At 43.6% G+C, this 24391-nt stretch overlaps 1 protein-coding gene across 1 annotated transcript in view; it reads left to right on the top strand.

Moving 5' to 3' along the window:
- The window catches only part of LOC311144487 (netrin receptor UNC5D-like), a gene marked incomplete at both ends in the record, with an annotated part of 243161 nt that overhangs the window by 156552 nt on the left and 62218 nt on the right, over positions 1–24391 (top strand). Inside the window, 4 exons of the mRNA XM_084180513.1 lie at positions 12636–12779; positions 13561–13664; positions 21555–21735; positions 24114–24281. Of these exons, the coding sequence (XP_084036639.1) occupies positions 12636–12779; positions 13561–13664; positions 21555–21735; positions 24114–24281 (597 nt within the window). The remainder of the gene's footprint in view (positions 1–12635; positions 12780–13560; positions 13665–21554; positions 21736–24113; positions 24282–24391) is intronic.

Below are 24391 nucleotides of genomic sequence, written 5' to 3'. Positions count from 1 at the left end.
TTACATTGAGCGCTGCAAGCGATAATGTGTTCTTATAGGTTTAAAATTGATAAATGATTGGATTGGGATGCTCTCTCCATATTTACCTGAGCCATTTGCTTAATTCCCTATATTAATTCCCTATTCTTGTCAATGGCTTACCACTAAGAGTGGAGAGCATTGTCATCTTGAAGACCTTACTGCCTCAATGAATTGGGGGAATACGCACCAGGTTCTGTGTCAGGGAAATATTGGTCCCCTGGGTGTTTGTTTGGTGGAAACTGGTCCACTCCCTCCCATATGTCTGAGACTAGCGAATCATCACTTGGCTCACAGGGTTTCCCGTCCCAAATGGCACCCTATTTAGTGCACTACTTTTGACCAGGAGCAATAGGGCTCTGCAAAAGTAGTGCACTATATAGGTAATAGGGTGCCATTTGGGACTACTGGAGGAAGGAGGGATCTACAAGGAGGACATATCCTCAATACTGATTAGTTAAAGCAGCCTGTGTAGCTATGTGTAGGGAATCATAATACATGTGTTCCAAGGAGAAACTATTCATCATGGTTTGTTCTGAGATACAGTGCCTTCAGAAAGTATTCATACCCCTTGACTTTTTCCACATTTTGTTGTTGCAGCCTGAATTTAAAATTGATTAAATTGAGATGTCACTGGCCTACACAATACCCCATAAGTGGAATTATTTTGACAAATGAATTACAAATGAAAAGCTGAAATGTCTTCAGTCAATAAGTGTTAAACCCCTTTGTTATGGAAAGCCTAAATAAGTTCAGGAGTGAAAATGTGCTTAACAAGTCACATAATAAGTTGCTTGGACTCACTCTGTGTGCAATACTAGTGTTTAACATTATTTTTTGAATGACTACATAATCTCTGTACTCCGCACATACAATTATCTGTAAGGTCTCTCAGTCGAGCAGGGAATTTCAAACAAAGATTCAACTACAAATACCAGGGAGGTTTTCCAATGCCTCGCAAAGAAGGGCACCTATTGGTAGATGGGTAAAAACAAAAAAGCAGACATTGAATATCCCTTTGAGCATGGTGAAGTTATTACTTACACTTTGGATGGTGTATCAATACACCCAGTCACTACAAAGATACAGGCGTCCTTCCTAGCTAAGTTGCTGGAAAGGAAGAACATCGCTCCTGGATTTCACCATGAGGCCAATGGTGACTTTAAAACAGTTAGAGTTTAATGGCTGTGATAGGAGAAAAGTGAGGATGGCTCTCCACAATACTAACCAAAATGACAGAGGGAAAAGAAGGAAGCCTGTACAGAATAAAAATATTTCAAAACATGCATCCTGTTTGCAATAATTTACTGGAGTAAAACTGCAAACATTTGGAAAATAAATTAACGTTGTGTCCTGAATACAAAGCGTTATGTTTGGGGCAAATCCAATACATCACTGACTACCACTCTTCATATTTTCAAGCATGGTGGTGGCTGCATCATGTTATAGGTATGCTTGTCATCGGAATAGAGCTAAGCACAGGCAAAATCCTAGAGGAAAACCTGGTTCATTTTGCTTTCTTACAGACACTGGGAGATGAATTCACCTTTCAGCAGGAAAATAACCTAAAACACAAGGACAAATCTACACTGGGGTTGCTTACCATGATGACATTGAATGTTCCGGAGTGGCCTAGTTAAATTTGACTTAAATCTACTTAAATCTATGGCAAGACTTAAATGGCTGTCTAGCAATGATCAACAACCAACTTGACAGAGCTTGAAGAATTTTACAATCCAGGTGTGCAAAGCTCTTAGAGACTTACCCAGAAAGACATACAGCTGTAATCGATGTAAAAGGTGATTCATACATGTATTGACTCAGGGGTGTGAATACTTGTGTAAATGAGATATTTCTGTATTTCATTTTCAATAAATTTGTCATTATGGGGTATTGTGTGTAGATGGGTGAAAAAAAAGTATAGATTTAATCACATTTTAATTCAGTCTGTAATACAACAATTTGGAATATGTCAAGGGGTATGAATACTTTCTGAAGGCACTATGTATTTATGATGTTATGGATGGACTGCTTCTTTGTATTTGAATTTATTAAGGATCCCCGTTAGCAGTTGCCAAGGCAGCAGCTACTCTTCCTGGGGTCCAGCAACATTAAGGCATACAATTTAAAATATTACATGACATTACATTTCATAACACTTTTCACAACATATTAAGTGTGTTCCCTCAGGCCACTACTCTACAACCACATATCCACAATACAAAATCCATGTGTGTGTAGAGTGCGTGTCTTATGCGTGTGTCTGTGCCTGTGTGTGTGTGTGTGTGTGTCTCTTAACAGTCCCCGCTGTTCCTTAAGATGTATTTTTTATCTGTTTTTAACTGATTCTACTGCTTGCATCAGTTAACAGCATCATGGAATTCTAATCCACATCAGGTAAGATCTATGCTTCCCTCTACCATCTTTTGTGTTTTTAATTAAGCTGGAATCCTCAGTTGCTACATCTAATTTTTGATTTATAAATTAATTATACCTATTTGATTTTTGAAGAATATAGCTTATTAACTGTCGTACCCCCATCAAAACCCTAAATATAAGCTTGTTTTACTCCAGTGTTTGTGAACAATGTAAATGTAAACACATTTTATAGCCTCGAAACATGGTTAAAACTATAATTTTGATATCACGTATGGTAGATCCTTGCATTCATAGCTCTGTCTATTAATTTGATAGTAGTTACATTTCTCCATGCCCATCCCTCAGCATTTTACCAAAACAGAGGCAGGATTTCTGCTTTGTTATTGTTTAAATTAAGGATTCTAACTTTAACCTAGTTTAAATCTCCTTCTTTCTCAGGGGTAAATAGTCGATATGCTGAAGGGAATCACACACAAATGGGCACCATATAGACCCTTGTATTGCATTAGGATTCAATGCCCAAGGATTAGAGAAAAATCACTGACCTTTCTTGTTGAGTCTGTGCATAGTGAATGTTATCGTTGGTGAGCAGTGAGCAGAGAAAGTTGTTGCTTTCTCCTACATAGATTGGAGGCACATGGAGAGTGGCAGGTCCTGACCGGCCTGGGCACTATGGGGGAAGAGAGGCCTGAGAAAAGCAGATAAACAACCCCGGTGGTCTGACACACCTGCCAGGAAACCCGGCTGCATCTAATTCCCTGACCATGTTACCTTCCCTCTGTCCTCGTTCACTTCCCTTCATGGATCTCACTGAGACAACTGGGTTGGTGTAAGCAATAGCTCCCCTAGCACCTAGTTGTACGCCATATTAGTTTCACATAATATCCAGTCCTATCAGATCAGTGAAGGAGTGTAAATGAGGGCAGATGGAAGGGAGCACATTTCTGGAATGAGACACAGGAGAGTCCAGGGGAACAACAGCTGCATGTGACCAGCAAAAAGGCAACATACAGGCAGCAATCGGGAAGCAAACATTCAGTGACACTATGCTTCCCTCTCAGCTGGGGCCTAAGCCTCACCGCACACTCAACCCTCCTATATCATGAGTGTTGCAATGCTTTTGCCACTCTGTAATGGCCACTAAAGTGAGAATTTATGTTATCTTTGCCCCAGGGTTCCTTCGTGACACCGTTAATGGGGTTGTTAACTGAATGTGCCCAGACAATACAATACACCTCACACACATACCGTACCTGTACAGCATAGGCTCCTTAGAGGGGTTAAATAAATGTCTCTCTCGAGATGATTTTATTTGGTCTTACCTCAGGTTTCAGCTAGTCCGGTGCCGGAGGGCTGTGTTGTAAATGTCTACTTTTTTTATCACCGAAAAAGGAGCTTTACATTTTTTGTTTTGATTACTATTCTGTTTTGGCTTCCATGTCAGGCAGGACTGGGTGTATTGGGGTCTGTGTTATACAGAGGGGTCTGAAATTATTGACACTCTTGATAAAGATGAGCAAAAATGACTGTATAAAATAAATTAATCAAATACTGAGATATATTGTAATTAAAATACTGACCTATCCACCACTTGTGTGCATGGCCAAAGAGTAATATTTTCATGTCATCTGACCAAAGCACCGGTTCCAATCCAAGTGCCAACGCAAACTTCAGGCGTTTGTTGGACGACTCGAAAATAGAGCTCTTTACCACGCACACCAATGAAACCCTTCTTCCATCGCCAACAGACAACAGTATGACATTGCTTATCACTTTCCTTATCCACGCACAGATGGAGACAAAAAAAACATGCAAACTTCTCTTCCAATATTTCCTGTATGAGTGGGTGCAGTTTTAGTTATCGTTCCCCTATTGCAGTACAATGCCTTTTTTATAGGTCTACTTGCTAATTATTTCTGCTTATAATGCCGTGGATCCAAAAAAGCTATTAGTGGTCTGTGTTTATTTTTGCCAGACTTGATTTCATTTAAATTGGATATTATTTTGTTGTAAAGAGGTATAGAAGAGCGTTGGCTATGTCAGTGTAGTTGTTACACAGTGATCATTGGGCCTAATGCCTGTGGCAGACAAAGGCCTCATCTGGAAATGCTGTAGCTGCCTCTCTCTGCAACGGGAAATTAAAATGGTGCATTGTCAAGTAAATATGTCCCCAAATGCAGGAAAACATTCTGTAACATACAGGAACTCGAGTCCTTCTGTTCACCCGACCTAGAATATCTCACAATCAAATGCAGACCGTATTATCTCCCAAGATAATTTTCTTCAGTTATAGTCACGGCCGTGTATATCCCCCCTCAAGCCGATACCACGACGGCCCTCAAAGAACTTCACTGGACCTTATGCAAACTGGAAACCATATATCCTGAGGCTGCATTTATTGTAGCCAGGGATTTTAACAAAACAAAATTGAGGACTAGGCTGCCGAAGTTCTATCAACATATCGACTGTTGTACTCACGCTGCCAAGATCCTCAACCATTACTATTCGATCTTCCGGGATGGTTATAAGGCCCTACCCCACCCTCCTTTCGGCAAATCTGACCACGACTCCATTTTGCTTCTCCCTTCCTATAGGCAGAAACTCAAACAGTAAGTACCAATGCTAAGGACTATTCAATGCTGGTCTGACCAATCGGAATCCACACTGCAAGATTGTTTTGATCACGCGGACTGGGATATGTTCCGGGTAGCTTCCGAAAATAATTTAGAAGAATACACTGAAACGTTGACTGAGTTTATCAGGAAGTGTATAGGTGATGTTGTGCCCACTGTGACTTTTAAAAACCTACCCTAACCAGAAACCGTGGATAGATGGCAGCATTCGTGCAAATCTGAAAGCGCGAACCACCACATTCAACCATGGCAAGGTGACTGGGAATATGGCAGAATACAAACAGTGTAGCTACTCACTCCGCAAGGCAATTATACTGGCAAAACATCAGTATAGAGACAAAGTGGAGTCGCAATTCAACGGCTCAGAAAAAAGACGAATGTGGCAGGGTCTACAGGCAATCACGGACTACAAAAGGATATCAGCTACGTCGCCAACACCGACGTCTCGCTTCCAGACAAGCTAAACACCTTCGCCCGCTTTGAGGATAACACAGTGCCACTGACGAGGCCCACTACCAAGGACTGTGGCCTCTCCTTCTCCATGGCCTACGTGATTAAGACATTTAAGCATGTTAACCCCCGCAAGGCTGCCGGCCCAGACGGCATCCCTAGCCGCGTCCTCAGAGCATGCGCAGACCAGCTGGCTGGTGTGTTTATGGACATATTCAATCTCTCCCTTTCCCAGTCTGCTGTTCCCACATGCTTCAAGATGGCCACCATTGTTCCTGTACCCAAGAAAGCAAAGGTAACTGAACTAAATGACTATTGCCCTGTAGCACTCACCTCTGTCATCATGAAGTACTTTGAGAGACTAGTCAAGGATCATATTACCTCTACCTTACCTCAGCCTAGACCCACTTAAATTTGCTTACTGCCCCAATAGATCCACAGAAGATGCAATCGCCATCACACTGCCCTATCCCATCTGGACAAGAGGAATACCTATGTAAGAATGCTGTTCATTGACTATAGCTCAGCATTCAACACCATAGTACCCTCCAAGCTCATCATTAAGCTCGAGGCCCTGGGTCCGAACCCGCCCTGTGCAACTGGGTCCTGGACTTCCTGACGGGCCGCCCCCAGGTGGTGAAGGTAGGAAACAACATCTCCACTTCGCTGATCCTCAACACTGGGGCCCCAAAAGTGTGCGTGCTCACCTATACTCCCTGTTCACCCATGACTGCGTGGCCAAGCATGCCTCCAACTCAATGATCAAGTTTGCAGACGACACAACAGTAGTAGGCTTGATTACCAACAATGACGAGACCGCCTACAGGGAGGAGGTGAGGGCTCTGGGAGTGTGGTGCCAGGAAAATAACCTCTCACTCAACATCATCAAAACAAAGGAGATGATTGTGGACTTCAGGAAACGGCAGATGGTGCACCCCCTTATCCACATCGACGGGACCGCAGTGAAGAAGGTGGAAAGCTTCAAGTTCCTTGGCGTACACATCACCAACAAACTGAAATGGTCCACCCACGCAGACAGTGTGGTGAAGAAGGCGCAACAGAGCCTCTTCAACCTCAGGAGGCTGAAGAAATTCGGTTTAGCACCTAAAACCCTCACAAGCTTTTACAGATGCACAATTGAGACCATCCTGTCAGGCTGTATCACCGCCTGGTACGGCAACTGCACCGCCCGCAACCGCAGGGCTCTCCAGAGGGTGGTGTGGTCTTTCGAACGCATTACCGTGGGCAAACTACCCACCCTCCAGGACACATACAGCGCCCGATGTCACAGGAAGGCCAAAAAGATCATCAAGGACATCAAATCAAATCAAATCAAATTGTATTGGTCACATGCGCCGAATACAACAGGTGCAGACATTACAGTGAAATGCTTGCTTACAGCCCTTAACCAACAGTGCATTTATTTTTAACAAAAAAAGTAAAAATAAAACAACAACAAAAAAAGTGTTGAGAAAAAAAAGAACAGAAGTAAAATAAAATAACAGTAGGGAGGCTATATATACAGGGGGGTACCGTTGCAGAGTCAATGTGCGGGGGCACCGGCTAGTTGAGGTAGTTGAGGTAATATGTACATGTGGGTAGAGTTAAAGTGACTATGCATAAATAATTAACAGAGTAGCAGCAGCGTAAAAAGGATGGGGTGGGGGGGCAGTGCAAATAGTCCGGGTAGCTATGATTAGCTGTTCAGGAGTCTTATGGCTTTGGGGTAGAAGCTGTTGAGAAGTCTTTTGGACCTAGACTTGGCACTCTGGTACCGCTTGCCGTGCGGTAGCAGAGAGAACAGTCTATGACTAGGGTGGCTGGAGTCTTTGACAATTTTGAGGGCCTTCCTCTGACACCGCCTGGTATAGAGGTCCTGGATGGCAGGAAGCTTGGCCCCAGTGATGTACTGGGCCGTACGCACTACCCTCTGTAGTGCCTTGCGGTCGGAGGCCAAGCAGTTGCCATACCAGGCGGTGATGCAACCAGTCAGGATGCTCTCGATGGTGCAGCTGTAGAATTTTTTGAGGATCTGAGGACCCATGCCAAATCTTTTCAGTCTCCTGAGGGGGAATAGGCTTTGTCGTGCCCTCTTCACGACTGTCTTGGTGTGTTTGGACCATGATAGTTCGTTGGTGATGTGGACACCAAGGAACTTGAAGCTCTCAACCTGTTCCACTACAGCCCCGTCGATGAGAATGGGGGCGTGCTCAGTCCTCTTTTTTTCAACCACCCAAGCCACTGCCTGTTCATCCCGCTATCATCCAGAAGGCGAGGTCAGTACAGGTGCATCAAAGCTGGGACCGAGAAAATGAAAAACAGCTTCTATCTCAAGGCCATCAGACTGTTAAATAGCCATCACAAGCACATTAGAGGCTGCTGCTGACAATTGAAATCACTGGCCAATTTAAGAAATGGAACACTAGTCACTTTAATAATGTTTACATATCTTGCACTACTCATCTCATATGTATATACTGCATTCTATTCTATAATATTCTACTGTATCTTAGTCCATGCCGCTCTGTCATTGCTTGTCCATATCTGTATATATTCTTAAATCCCATTACTTACTAGTTTTGTGTGTATTGGGTATATGTTGTGAAATTGTTAGATATTACTTGTTAGATATTACTGCACTGTTGGAGCTAGAAGCACAAGCATTTCACTACACCCGCTATAACATCTGCTAAGCACGTGTATGTGACAAATAACATTTGATTTGATTTGATGAATTAAATATTTTGTCTAGCAGACATGATATATATGTGTGTGTGTGTGTGCATGCTCATGTCTGTCTGAGTGGTTAGAGTGTGTGTATGTGGGCTGAGAATAAAGGGTATATGATTTCGTAATGGATGTTCTGGATTAATAATGTGATAAGTGCCCCTGTCATTGTTTTAGATGGCCGTTCTTTAGAGCAGTACCTGCCTTTTTATGATCATCCTTTATTTGTGGTTTGCATTGAGTATGACATGAATGTGCTAATGCTGTTTCTCTCCTCAGCTGAGAGGTCTTTTGTCCTTAATTGCGCCCAAAGTGTTCACATGTACCATAGCTGCCTTGGTAGACTGGGATACACACCCGCACGCATCTCACACATCCACCCACCCCCACACACGATCAACCTCACTGCAGTAAGTCAGAACTCCTTAAAGTGCAACTGAATTCAAAAAAATATTTTCTCTGGTTGAAAACGGCCTATCTGGCATCTATATTACTCAAACATTTATTCCAGTGCCAAAATGAAATAAAAAGTCTAAGTAAGATAATTTGGGTCATAAAGTCAGTATATTCCAAAACAGAGTTTTGTGAGATTTGTGTAACTGAGGTCGCCATGACTTAAATGAGGGTTAGGTTTTAATTTAAATCCTGCCCACACGGGACAACTGCCTGGCACAGTCTAATCATGGCTGGCAGTAATCAAATCATCCTGATCACAGCTGCCCGGTGTGCTGCAGTGCAAGCTATCCAATTGCTCACCAGAATCAACCTACAACCCGCCCATTTATTTACAGACAGCCTGGAGCGCCTCGGATTTATTTAGACAACAATATATACAAGACATCGTCGCAAATGTTATGTTGAAAGAACAATAGTTTTTTTCTAAACAGCTTGGGTTTTCTCCAACTCAAACATCATCACACTCATGAGCTAACGTTGGCATGACACACAACTTTCCATTCAAAGATGGCTACATTTAGAAAGCAGGAAATGCAGTACGCGCAAAGCATGGGATTCCCTGACCAATCACGTTCACACTGTCAAGAGGGACAAAAAAACATTACTGCTGGGATATGATATAGCAAACATAACACACCCACATCGAACCATACCCCCAAGACACAAATCTAGTTCTTGTTAATGAGCACCGGAAAAGCCCAGGTGGAATCTGTAAATTCGGCCCCTCTTTAATGTGGTAGATATAGATGATGGTTAAAATGATTGCGGTAAGATATGGTCAAATACATCACCCTACTTGTCTCTTATTTATGTGGTCAAAACTTATTGAAAGCAACAAGATTTCTACACACCCGTTTTTTATGCCAACCTTGTGAACAACTTTAGCAGGAAGCAGAAAGACTGGTGTTGACAGAGGCCAGTAACAGTCTCTCTGAGGGTGGTAGGATGTGTTAAAAGGGAATGCTCAGTGGAGACATCAACATGCTAGCACACTGTGCAGGTGAAGTAGTGATGGCTAGTGCACTCCAGAGGACCTTTGACTTTGTACTACCCACCACCAAAGAGCCTTACAGGGGATTCTGGAAGTGAAGTGTAGCTCAGTCTAAAGGCTTCTTTGCAACTGCACCACAGGGAGACCCAGGGAAGACTCAGACCTGTAGGAGGCAGGCATTGATGGGAATGGTAGTGGTTTGAAACACTACAGATAATTGTCTATGTAGAATATATTATGAAGAATAATCAGGTGAGCCAATGCAAGCCATGTGCCAGTATATAGATATATCCTTCTTCCAAATCTCACCTGCTGTTTCACGATGATCCAAACCCTCTGAAATTGAAGTGGGATCCAGCCTCTCTCTATGCCCTTCCCGTTGTCCAACTCAATAAGCTGAGCCATGGCAAGGCAACACAGCAAAGCCATAGGGAGAGCAGATTAGCCTTGCTTTGTCCCTTCCAACTTGGCTCACACCACCCTAACCTCCATTCTCATTTAAAAAAAAGCCAATAGCCATGGCTTAAGTCTCTCTCTCTCTCTCTCTCTCTCTCTCTCTCTCTCTCTCTCTCTCTCTCTCTCTGTCTCTCGCTCTGTCTGTCTCTCTCTCTCTGTCGCTCTCTCTCTGTCTGTCTGTCTGTCTGTCTGTCTGTCTGTCTGTCTGTCTGTCTGTCTGTCTGTCTCTGTCTCTCTGTCTCTCTGTCTCTCTCGCTCTTTCTCTTTCTCTTTCTCTTTCTCTTTCTCTTTCTCTTTCTCTTTGTCTCTGTCTGTCTCTGTGTGTGTATAATTCTGCCTTTTGGATGGCTTAGTCACTGGGAGAGCCACTTGGATAAAGAATAAAGCAGAGTGGGGTGGAAGAAATCAGAGGTTTAGTTTAATAAGTCCTGTCAATGGTGTTCTGCCTGTAAACAAATAGGGGTGACAGATGACAGAGTGTCGAAGCTTGGGCCTGTCTCTCAGGCACACCACCTGTCCTGGACGGTTAGTCCTCAAGGAAATGTGCCTCTCAGAGAGATGCCAGAGAGTGCAGGACCTGCCAGCTCTCATTAGCATATTGCTCACAGTGTTTCTTTTTGGGGGGGATTATGTGCAGTCATTAGTCATGATTTTCTCTCCTGTCTCTTCACCCCACTCTGTCAATTGCCAAATCTCCGCAGGGGAATTATGAATTATGTTTGTTTCACTAAGTGAAGTGCTGGTTGGCTGTAGTAGTGATTATTTTTTTTGTTCATCTCCAGAGAGGCATGCTCCATGTGTTCCAGTAGAATTCAAATTTGTTTGGAGTATAGCAGGGGACCGAGTACCAACAACAACTTTGCTGTAAAATCTGTTTGGAGACTAACAGGCAGCTGAGTTTGTTTGTTAACATCATCCATACACTACTTTACTCACAACCTCAACATAATGTAGGTTAGCTGATTTGGTTCTGAGTGGCATGATTTATTCCTATACATACAGCTGACCTTTAAATATGTCTCCTGTTCTGTATCTTCAAGCAACAGGACATGGACATGTTCCTGCTGCTATTCAGTGTGGTGTTTAATTGTTATGAAATGCAATACATGTTTTTTCTGTCCCAAGCCTCACACAATACATATTTTCTTTAATCCTGTGTTTGGGAGGGCTGCAGGCTATTGAGGCTCTGAAAATGAGGAAAGAAACATGACAGGTCCCTAATCCCATGGCTCAGATTAAAAATGGAAGCCTTTATCAATACAGAACTATATAACAGGTCTCTGCAAAGATTTCAGCTGGGGAGTTTTGCGCTGTGGCGCTAAGAGGATTTCAGAGGGAGACTCCATTGGTACGGACACGTTTTTAATGTGCTTGTTCAAAAAATTTGCTGCATTTGAATTGTGGTTGCTATGCTTGTGTAACTATAGTTTATACTATGTGTTATTGTGTCAGGGTAACTGTTACCTCAGAGTTTTCCTCCTCCAGTACCCCCAACATTACATATTTGTGTTGTGGCCCCGGACAAGGACACCTGATTCTAATTTTAAACTAATCATCAAGCCCTTGACAAGTTGAATCAGGTGAGTTTGTTCGGGCTATAACAAAAATGTGTGCTGTTGCGGGTACTGGAGGACCGGAGTTGGGAGACAGTGCTGTACATAGAGTATAATTTTGTAGCAGGTCTGATGTGAAGCTTGTTAGTGGGGATGATGATGATGTGCTAGCCCAGGGTTTCCCAACCCCTGTCCTTAGGGCACACCTGATGAACTGGCACACCTGATTAAATTAGTCAACTAATCCACAAGCCATTGATTAATTGAATCAGATGTGCCAGTTTAGGGTTAAACCAAAAATGTTAAACATCTGTGGGAGCCCGAGGAGAGGGTTGGGAAACCCTACTCTAGCTAAGTTGTTTTGATTGTTAGCAGTATTAGGCCTCACACACAACAGAATCCCTTAAGTGAGTCTTGGAAGGCTGCCTATTTAATCTGTGATGCACTTTCAATATTCAAGCAGAGAGCAAGAGGACGGGGAGAACATAACCACATTAGGCACACACTGATTAGGGCAGAGTGTCAGGCCTCCTAAAAGCCTAATGTATTTTTACCACACTTGAAAAACGATTGATTAGTACTACCAGACAGCTGTGTGTGTGTGTGTGTGTGGTAAATATTTGATCCGGTCCCATTCCACTCTCCCTTAAAGACAACATTTTGTTAAGATCTCTCAACTTCAGTTAGCACACTCTAAGCACTCCAAGGACTGAGCACCAGAGGTCCTGTATATGTTCTCGGTACATTGTTTCTTTCTCCAAAGAACACTTGATCCAGACAGTAAATTACTTACTGGCTGTTTTTTATTTAAATAACACTTGATCCAGACAGTAAAATCACTTACTGGCTGTTGCATTATTTAAATAACACTTGATGCAGATAGTAACCTCGCTTACTGGCTGTTTCTTTATTTAAATAACACTTGATCCAGACAGTAACCTCCCTTACTGGCTGTTTCTTACCCCCATGCAGGGCTGAAGGTGCGTGAGGTGTTGATCAACGTGTCCCGTCAGCAGGTGGAGGACTTTCACGGCCCAGAGGACTACTGGTGTCTGTGTGTGGCCTGGAGCCACCTGGGCACCTCCAAGAGCCGGAAGGCCACTGTCCACATCGCATGTGAGTCGCCTACTACAGTACTGTATCACCCATAGCAGTTTTTCCCAATCCTAGTCCTGGGGACCCAAAGGTGTGCACATTTTAGTTTTTGCCCTAGCACTTAGATTATTGATTCAACTAATCAACTCATCATCAAGCCTTTAGTTTAATCAGGTGTGTTAGTGCTAGAGCAAAAATGAAAATGTGCACCCTTTCTTTTTGGTCCCCAGGTCCATGAAACACTGACCCATAGAACTAGAATGAGTAGAACGGACGTCTCCGTTCAGTTAAATTATGCCATTATGGGTGGACTGGTGTCATTTTGAGTGTCCCCATGAGTTTACCAGTCAAATTGCCATGGTCGGAGACTGAGGTTCTAAGCCTGTTCTACTCATATTTATAAAGCACCACAGTCTCACATTATGGCTAATGGCCAAAACTGCACTGCAGGAGTAGATGGATAGAAAGCAGACGTGCTACTTAGCAAAATAATTATCCCCCATGACATATACTTTTAAGTTTAATGGGCATATTATATTATATATGAATATGTACTCATCAGCCTGTGTAGTCTGTCCTCCAAATGACCTTGGCAACCTGCAGATAGATGGAGCTGGGTTGGAAGAAAGGAAAGGAGACCACCTCCTGGTTCATTCATACCCGTTCCTCACTCCCAAGGTTGATGTCTTGTCCAAACCAAATGCAGGGAGAGTGGCAGTGGCAAGTGGTGTTAGTGATGGGGAGATTGAGGGCAGGCTGGGCATTGGGTGGACTGACAGCAGGGTGTTATCTCCCTACACAGACCTGAGGAAGAACTTTGAGCAGGACCCCCAGGGGAAGGAAGCTCCAATCAAAGGGATGATCGTGCTGCACTGCCGCCCCCCAGAGGGAGTGCCAGCAGCAGAGGTAAGAACCCAGCTTCCCAGCCCTTAACACTTACGACCCCTCCAACAGTGTGGGAGCCTCTCTGTGTAGGGAAACAGCTTACCTTACACTCCAGGCTGTTGAGAGGCTCTAGAATGGAGCATTTCAACTCTTATAAAGCAGGGGGGAAACTATATTTATTCCCAACTGTGTAGTGTCAGCGGTAGGCATGCACTACACACTGTGATGTTTTTATGATGACAGTGTTGTTGTTGTTGGATGCACAGTTAAAAAGAAAAGTACATACAGTATTATTGAAATGCAGTGTCTATAGTTAATCAATATGAACTATAGCTCTGTGGTGCATGTGTGGGTTTAAGTGGATTTTTTGAGTTATGAATGATTCAGCGTGGAAAGGATGGTGGGGTGATGCTAGCCTGGTTTGCGTCCCAAATGGCACCCTATTCGCCATGTAGTGCACTACTTTCAATCAGAGCCTGATGGTCAAAAGTAGTGAACTGTATGGAATAGGGTGCCATTTGGGACGCAAACCAGGCTGAGAACAGCCCAGAGTCTCCCCTCCAGTCCTTTGTCAACATAAATGAACCCAGCCAGAAGTGAATACTGTGTAACACAGAGCAGGCGTTCACAGCTCAGACCATTCCATTGTACAGTACCCACCTCTTCATGAAATATTGAGATTGCAAGTGTAGTGTGAGGTTTTTGGGAGCCTTTTTTCAGCAGGCTGGCTGGCTGGCTGTGGGATGGATGCTGCTCCCGCTCACTCCACTCCCAGCTGTAATAGAATGTGAGTTGGTGGTTTTGATGCAGTGTAAACATCCTTCTGGAGGAACGTGTTCGGAAACTCCTTCGGTCAGCAATGATGTTGAGGCGAGCTTATAGCTCGGAATTGGATACATTTTGCATCATTGTGGCTGAGACCGCTTATATAAGCCTGCGCCTAGCACTTTGGGAGAGGCTGAGATTGTCTCCTAGCTCAGTTCTCTGGCACACTACTTGCATAAGGGAAATGTGACACTGGAGTTACTGCTCTGCTCTCAACTTGGCTCTCCATTTCACTTCTCTCAATTTTTTCAGGCACACATTTTCAAGTGAGGCTTTTAAGTGAGTTGCTTTGAAAACACACTCCATTTTGGCATTTAATTCGCATTCAAATCAGATATATATGGACATTGCAAATGTGCTGAAGCAAAGCGCAAGAAAATACTCTTCATTTTACATTAAAGATTAAGTGTAAGATGTTGTTTATAATTTTCACTTCATAAGGTGTTTCATTAAAATATGAATCCAACTTCAGTCATTCAGGTAACCAAGCACATTAGGAATAGGAGAAGTATACAATTATATATTCCTATCCACCACAAGGATAATAATACATAGCCTACTCGTACCAATTTTTATTTTGTTTGATCTGCCATTATCTTTTGCATTTTAGCACCGAAGCAGCGGTTAGTGAAGTTAACTAAAGTCAAAAATGTGTGGGTATAATTGACTTGGGTTTCATATTTTTTCATCATAACACATTTACTCTTGTATTAAAGAAGTAATTAATATTTGAATGAGGAGTGTGAATATGGGTTACATTTGGACTGGAGCCAACGTCAGAGAGCCTTGCATAATGAGCCCATTCTAGGATAATCTGAAAGGAAAGTGTGAAATGAACAGCCAAACTATAAACCACCACACTTAATTTATGGAAATAAAATGAAAGATCTTAATGTGAAATGAAATGTATTGAACTCTCTCAGAAATGGGAACCCAGGCCATGACACACATACTGAACAATTTCAGGCCCGCATCCCAAGTGGCACCCTAATCCCTAGTGTACTACTTTTGACCAGGGCCCATGGTGCACTATATAAGGAATAGGGTATCATTTGGGACGCACAAGGTGATAATTCCAAGTGTTTCAAATGTAATTAATCACAAATGGGAGAAAAAAATCCAATTTTAAATCACAGAGAAAAGAACACTGGCGTGCTGCTGTGTGATTATTTGTACTACATGCTACCTCCATTACTGCTTTTGACTAACTTAGCCAATTGAAGTGAAACTCAACAAAACCCACTAAACACAGCTTGTTAAACTCCTAGTTGAGTTCCATTGTGGCAAATAAGAAAGATATTACATTCCACATGTAATTGCCTTCCTTTCATGTTAGTTTCTTCCAAAATGCACAGACTTTACTATTGACATCAGAGTCATTTTAAATGGGTGATGCTATTGATTTACTGTAACTAATTTCAGATTTACTGAAACTAATTTCAGTGAATATGCTACTTTTTGGGCATATAAAGAATACAATGTTAGCCAGCTTGATGTGGAGTATTTGTTGTACTCTGTTGAATTCATGTTTTGGGAAAGGTGCTCTATACTCCTACTTAGCTATACAAAACCATTACACATTCAGCCTTATGTGCTCACTTCGAGGCAAGCAACACTGAACCATGCATGAGAGCACCAGCTGTTCCCGCCAACTTTGATCTCGCTCTCCGATGTCTAAATGACAATCGCCCCGTAGCACACACATCTGTAGCCATGAAATGCTTTTAAATGCTGGCCATGGCACACATCAACAACATCATCCCAGACACCCTGGACCCACTACAATTCACATACCACCCCAACAGCTCCACAATGACGCAATCTCTATTGCATTCCACACAGCCCTCTCCCACCTGGACAAGAGGAACACCTATGTGAGAATGCTGTTCATTGATTACAGCTCAGCTTTCAACACCATAGTGCCCTCCAAGCTCATCACTAAGCTCAGGACCCTGGGACTGAACACCTCCATCTGCAACTGGATCTTAGACCTCTATACCAGGCTGTGTCAGAGGAATGCTCTAAAAATTGTCAGACTCCAGCCACCTAAGTCATAGAATGTTCTCTCTGCTACCGCACGGCAAATGGTACCGATGCACCAAGTCTGGAACCAACAGGACCCTGAACAGCTTCAACCCCCAAGCCATAAGACTGTAAATAGATAACCAAATAGATACAGGCACTATCTGCATCGATCCTTTTTGCACTAACTCTTTTGACTCATCACTTACGCTACTGTTCATTGTCTATCCTGTTGCCTAGTCACTTTACCCCTACCTATATGTACACTACATGACTAAAAGTATGTGGACACCTGCTCTTCGAACATCTCATTCCAAAATCATGGGCATTAATATGGAATTGGTCCTCCCTTTGCTGCTATAACAGCCTCCACTCTTCTGGGAAGGCTTTCCACTAGATATTGGAACATTGCTGCGGGGACTTGCTGCTGTTAAGCCACAAGCATTAGTGAAGTCGGGCACTGATGTTGGGTGATTAGGCCTGGCTCACAGTCGCCATTTCAATTCATCCCAAAGGTGTTTGATGGGGTTGAGGTCGCGGCACTGTGCAGGCCAGTCAAGTTCTTCCACACCGATCTCAACAAACCGTTTCTGTATGGACCTCGCTTTGTGCATGGGGGCATTGTCATGCTGAAACAGGAAAGGGCCTTTGACGAACTGACTTGTTAATAAGGTGGCATCCTATGAGGGTGCCACGTTGAAAGTTACTGAGCTCTTCAGTAAAGCCATTCTACTGCCAATGTTTGTCTATGGAGATTGCATGGCTGTGTGCTCGATTTTTATACACCTGTCAGCAACGGGTGTGGCTGAAATAGCCGAATCCACTAATTTGAAGGGGTGTCCACATTCCCCTATCTTTTTTTTATTAGCCTCTTGTGTAGCAAACCCATTAGCGGTGGAGATAGCTCTGACACAGCCCTCCGCTCCCCTGTCTGTATGTATACATGCAAAGTTCAAAGCCTTTGGTTTGGCTCAATCTGTGTGTGTGTGCAGGTGCGTCTTCGTGCATGTGTGTGTACATCTCTGTTCGTACACCTCAGGGTGGATTACTAACACACTTGACGTTGGCTACTGACTCGGTGTTCAGTGGGGCTCCATGGCATCAACCAGTCCCTGGGTCTTGTCTGTTAGTTGTTTAATCCATGTAATTGTCTTGATGAGATACACAGGAATGAAAAAAGTTATCCCACCCACACTGTCACAGGCTCCACAACGTGCATCTATAGGCCTTCCATGGCTCCTCAGCACAGCTGGCTGAAGGGGAGCACTACTAACTGTTTGCGCCCCAGATGGCACTGTATTGCCTATGTAGTGCACTACTTTTGACTATGCCATAGGACTCTGGTCAAAAGCAGTGCACCATATAGGAAATATGGTGCCGTTTGGACGCAACCTGTGATTCGCTCAGAGAATCAGCCATGACACGATGTGTCAGCATATCTATGCTTTTACCTGTTGCAGCTACAGTAGAGTAGGAAAGGACAAAGACAGCCATACAGTAGAGTAGGAAGGGACAAAGACAGCCATACAGTAGAGTAGGAAGGGACAAAGACAGCCATACAGTAGAATAGGAAGGGACAAAGACAGCCATACAGTAGAGTAGGAAGGGACAAAGACAGCCATACAGTAGAGTAGGAAGGGACAAAGACAGCCATACAGTAGAGTAGGAAGGGACAAAGACAGCCATACAGTAGAGTAGGAAGGGACAAAGACAGCCATACAGTAGAGTAGGAAGGGACAAAGACAGCCATACAGTAGAGTAGGAAGGGACAAAGACAGCCATACAGTAGAGTAGGAAGGGACAAAGACAGCCATACAGTAGAGCTTCTGAATGTCACCCAGAAAAGAAAAGCTGCACACTCTCATGGCCCCAATGCAATACATTTAATATAACATTTCCACAGCTATGCTGCCGAGTGTCACCCAGCTATATGTCTCAGATTTTATTTGTATCTTTATTCGGCATGATGACAGCTGATCTACCTGGGGTCCAAAAACATAACAAAAATACATTACAGACATAAGACTTTACTGTCACCCACCCACCCAGGTCTCAGTTTCCTCTCCGCTCCGCTCCAGGAGAACAGACGTCCTCCCGGGTTCCCACAGACACACATGGCCTAGCCCTGGAACCCGGTTCTCTGTCAAGCCTGTGACACTGATGGCCGCCTCCTAATTGAAACAAATGTGCCAATTAGGCAATTCATCTCTCACATCCTCCGCCACCCACTTACAGGGCTAATTTGTATTTGTCCCCGTCACACTCATTCTTTTTTTTCTTCTCCTTCCGTTTCTGCCGGGTGGATCTTTTCATCATTACCCTAAGGCTGTTAGCAGCGGCAGGCGACAGCCCGGGAATGTAGAGCAGGTCCTACAGCTCATTGAGGGCCGGGCCGATTGGGCCACGCATTAATTGCCTCTTTCAACTCGCAAATTTCCCCTGATGAAATTGAAATAAATACATAAAGAGGGAAACACTCCTCTGCCACCGCCACTGCCGGCTCTCTTCCAGTGACAGATTGTTTTAATCATGAGACATTAGAGTCAATCCCCAGTCTTTTCCTCCCCTTATCTTCATACTTTAGTACATTAACTGCTTGCCTCTGATGCCATCTTGCTAAAGGGTATCTTTTAATTGCGCCTTGGAATCTGGAAACCATTGAAGGGGATTTACAAGTCTTGTTTAAAGTGAAGGGAAACAAGGCTTTAGCTATTCCTAGTTCTCCTGTTTCTAGGTCATAAAGTATAGTACTCATTGACGTTAGATAGGTTGTACATCAGGGTAGATCTGCGGTGGAGAATACAATAGGCCTATCTATGAAATATGATTGTGTATGTGTGTGTGTATACATACAGTGGGGAAAAAAAGTATTTAGTCAGCCACCAATTGTGCAAGTTCTCCCACTTAAAAAGATGAGAGAAGCCTGTCATTTTCATCATAGGTACACGTCAACTATGACAGACAAAATGAGAAAAACAAATCCAGAAAATCACATTGTAGGATTTTTTAATGAATTTATTTGCAAATTATGGTGGAAAATAAGTATTTGGTCAATAACAAAAGTTTCTCAATACCTTGTTATATACCCTTTGTTGGCAATGACACAGGTCAAACGTTTTCTGTAAGTCTTCACAAGGTTTTCACACACTGTTGCTGGTATTTTGGCCCATTCCTCCATGCAGATCTCCTCTAGAGCAGTGATGTTTTGGGGCTGTCGCTGGGCAACACAGACTTTCAACTCCCTCCAAATATTTTCTATGGGGTTGAGATCTGGAGACTGGCTAGGCCACTCCAGGACCTTGAACTGCTTCTTACGAAGCCACTCCTTCGTTGCCCGGGCGGTGTGTTTGGGATCATTGTCATGCTGAAAGACCCAGCCACGTTTCATCTTCAATGCCCTTGCTGATGGAAGGAAGTTTTCACTCAAAATCTCACGATACATGGCCCCATTCATTCTTTCCTTTACACGGATCAGTCGTCCTGGTCCCTTTGCAGAAAAACAGCCCCAAAGCATTATGTTTCCACCCCCATGCTTCACAGTAGGTATGGTGTTCTTTGGATGCAACTCAGCATTCTTTGTCCTCCAAACACGACGAGTTGAGTTTTTACCAAAAAGTTATATTTTGGTTTCATCTGACCCAATCCTCTTCTGGATCATCCAACTGCACTCTAGCAAACTTCAGACGGGCCTGGACATGTACTGGCTTAAACAGGGGGACACGTCTGGCACTGCAGGATTTGAGTCCCTGGCGGCGTAATGTGTTACTGATGGTAGGCTTTGTTACTTTGGTCCCAGCTCTCTGCAGGTCATTCACTAGGTCCCCCCGTGTGGTTCTGGGATTTTTGCTCACCGTTCTTGTGATCATTTTGACCCCACAGGGTGAGATCTTGCGTGGAGCCCCAGATCGAGAGAGATTATCAGTGGTCTTGTATGTCTTCCATTTCTTAATAATTGCTCCCACAGTTGATTTCTTCAAACCAAGCTGCTTACCTATTGCAGATTCAGTCTTCCCAGCCTGGTGAAGGTCTACAATTTTGTTTCTGGTGTCCTTTGACAGCTCTTTGGTCTTGGCCATAGTGGAGTTTGGAGTGTGACTGTTTGAGGTTGTGGACAGGTCTCTTTTATACTGATAACAAGTTCAAACAGGTGCCATTAATACAGGTAACGAGTGGAGGACAGAGGAGCCTCTTAAAGAAGAAGTTACAGGTCTGTGAGAGCCAGAAATCTTGCTTGTTTGTAGGTGACCAAATACTTATTTTCCACCATAATTTGCAAATAAATTCATTAAAGATCCTACAATGTGATTTTCAGGATTATTTTTTCTCATTTTGTCTGTCATAGTTGACGTGTACCTATGATGAAAATTACAGGCCTATCTCATCTTTTTAAGTGGGAGAACTTGCACAATTGGTGGCTGACTAAATACTTTTTTCCCCACTGTATGTGCATTCAGTGCAATACACTGTGTGTAAATATTAGGAACACCTGCTCTTTCCATGATATAGACTGACCAGGTGAATCCAGTTACCTGTGTGTATCAAGAATGGTCCACCACCCAATGGACATCCAGCCAACTTGACACAACTGTGAGAAGCATTGGCCATTATCCCTGTGGAATGCTTTTGACACCTTGTAGTCCATGTCCCGACGAATTGAGGCTGTTCTGAGGGCAAAAGGGGGTGCAACTCAATATTAGGAAGGTGTTCCTAATGTTTTGTACACTCAGTGTGTGCGCACGTTTTTGCAGTTTGAAAACACGGCATGTGTTTGCAATTTGAAAGCACCCTGTGAATCCATCAACCAGCCCTATTCCACCGCAGTGTGAATATAATTTGCAAAAGCAGCGATGCAGTTCCATATAACATGGTAGGAGCATTGGAGCAATAAAGTGTCACTAAGTTTGTAATTCATAATTCATTGTGTTGCTAGTAATTGGTTATGGTCCTCTGAACGGCTGCGGTCATGTGGTTGGGTGATCTGGTGTGGTTGTATGGCTCTCTCGCTAACTCTCTCTCTGTCTCCCTCTTCTCTATCTTGCTCTCTCTCTTCTCTCTCGTGGGCAGGTGGAGTGGCTGAAGAACGAGGAGCTGGTGAGCTCCCTGACTGATGACAACATTGACACCCGAGCTGACCACAATCTCATCATCAACGAGGCACGACTGTCCGACTCGGGAAACTACACGTGCCTGGCCAGTAACATCGTGGCCAAAAGACGCAGTTCCACAGCCACTGTGGTTGTTTTCGGTAAGGCCCTGGTCCCAACCCCAGCCACTAACTGACTGTGTTTGTCTGTTGTAGGGTTTATTTCCTGGACACAGATTAAGCCTAGTCCTAGATTAAGAAGATACTCCATCGAACATGCTTTTTAGTGTAGGACTGGACTGGGCTTAATCTGTGTCTGGGAAACCAGTTTGTGGTGTTAACATGGTTTCTCAGATCAATTTGAGTGTTTCATGCTCCCCACACAAGTGATTAAGAGACCCATCTCAGTGTTTTTGTTAAGAAAGCTGTTTCCCTTTATTTAGATAAATGTATTATTCAAAGAGTCAATTGACTGCCTCCCCTTTGAAATCAATGTGTATTTTATGAAAGGGAATAAGATACTGTGTCTTAATCTCATTTAAAGGAGTGTTGCTTATTAATTACGCATTTGCTAGAGGCCTTGGAGCAATGTGTCGGTTCACAAAATGTTGGAAAAAATGTTCATCCACATCTCCACACATACAAATGACAGAGCAAACAAATCAGCCCAAAGGGGTTGACTACTCAGTAAAATAACCTCTCGTTCATTTGGATTTAAACTGCCCAACTATGTGAATGTGCCATGGCCTGTTTGAATGGATTAGTCTTACCAATTTTGTTCTTAGTTTTTTCTCCTTGATTCAAAGAGCTTTGACAATTGAAATGGCAATTAACATAAGAGTAGTGCACATTTTCCACATTTGATGTACTGTACATAATATGCTCAAGCATCTAGTGATGTAACATCATACAGCATTGCTAATCATTAATACCTCTAAACTGTTGTCTGTATAGTTAACTCTGTGGGAGATTTGATTAACTTAAAGGGCAAATCAGCTGTTGAAATAATAATAAAGTGTACGCCCCACCACTGTTTCAGTAAAAAGCTGAGGGATGGGGCTGGAGAAATGTAATCATTCTCAAATTCATAGACAGAGCTATGGATGCAAGGACTGATCATCCATGATATAAAAATTATCATTTTAACCACCGTGTTTTGAGGGTATTTAGGGTTTGTTTACATTTACTTTGTTTACAAACATTGGAGTAAAATAAGCTTATATTTTCAGTTCAGATAGGGTATGACAGTTGAACTAAGCTCATGAGACATTTCTAAGTCATATTCTAAAAGAATCAATGGGTACATACACTACATGACCAAAAGTATGTGGACACCTGCTCGTCGAACATCTCATTCCAAAATCATGGACATTAATATGGAGTTGGTCCCCCCTATGCTGCTATAACAGCCTCCACTCTTCTGGGAAAGCTTTCCACTAGATGTTGGAACATTGCTGCAGGGACTTGCTTCCATTCAGCCACAAGCGCATTAGTGAGATCGGGCACTGATGTTGATCGATTAGGCCTGGCTTGCAGTCGGCTTTCCAATTAATCCCAAAGGTGTTCGATGGGGTAAAGGTCAGGGCTCTGTGTAGGCCAGTCAAGTTTTTCCACACTGATCTCGTCAAACTATTTCTGTATGGACCTCGCTTTGTGCACGGGGGCATTGTCATGCTGAAACAGGAAAGGGCCTTCTCCAAACTGTTGGCACAAAGTTGGAAGCACAGAATCATCTAGAATGTCATTGTATGCTGTAGCGTAAAGATTTCCCTTCACTGGAACAAAGGGGCTTAGCCCGAACCATGAAAAACCTCCCCAGACTTTACAGTTGGCACTATGCATTCGGGCAGGTAGCGTTCTCCTGGCATCCGCCAAACCCAGATCCGTCTGTCGGACTGCCAGATGGTGAAGCGTGATTCATCACAACAGAGATCCCGTTTCCACTGCTCCAGAGTCCAATGGCGGCGAGCTTTACACCACTCCAGCCAACGCTTGGCGCAAATTGCGTATGGTGATCTTAGGCTTGTGTGCGGCTTCTCGGCCATGGAAACCCATTTCATGAAGCTCCCGACGAACAGTTGCTTCCAGAGGCAGTTTGGAACTCGGTAGTGAGTGTTGCAACCGAGGACAGATGATTTTTACGTGCTAAGAGCTTCAGCACTCGGCGGTCCTGTTCTGTGAACTTGTGCTGCCTACCACTTCGCGGCGGAGCCGTTTTTGCTCCACTTCACAATTTTATACACCTGTCAGCAACGGGTGTGGCTGAAATAGCTGAATCCACTAATTTGAAGGGGTGTCCACATACTTATGTGTATATATAGTGTATCATTAATTTGTGTCAGAAAATGGATGTAGCAACTGTTGATTGCCCCTTTAAATAAAGTTTCCCTCTCTTTATCACCCTCTCTCCCTAACTAACCCCCCTCTCTCCCTAACTAACCCCCCTCTCTCCCTAACTCACTCCCCTCTCTCCCTAACTAACCCCCATATCTCCCTAACTCACCCCCATATCTCTCTCACCCACATCTATCTCTCTGTAGTGAACGGTGGTTGGTCGCTGTGGACAGAGTGGTCTCCCTGTAACGTTCCCTGTGGTCGGGGCGTCCAGAAACGCTCCCGTACCTGTACCAACCCGGCCCCACTTAACGGAGGGGCTTTCTGCGAGGGCATGTCTGTGCAGAAGATCACCTGTAATGCCCTCTGTCCAAGTAAGCTCCACTGCCTCATGAAGTACTGTAGAGCTGGTGATTACTTAGCCTTGTTCGACCATCATGATCTTGCGAGATCACATTCAGTTTCTCTACTCGCAGAGGTTTGT

Source organism: Coregonus lavaretus, assembly GCF_964263955.1.
Source record: "Coregonus lavaretus genome assembly, chromosome: 17".
NCBI classification, from domain to species: domain Eukaryota; kingdom Metazoa; phylum Chordata; class Actinopteri; order Salmoniformes; family Salmonidae; genus Coregonus; species Coregonus lavaretus.
The sequence above is the reverse complement of the archived record's forward strand: the minus strand, read 5'-3'. Positions and strand labels throughout refer to the sequence as shown.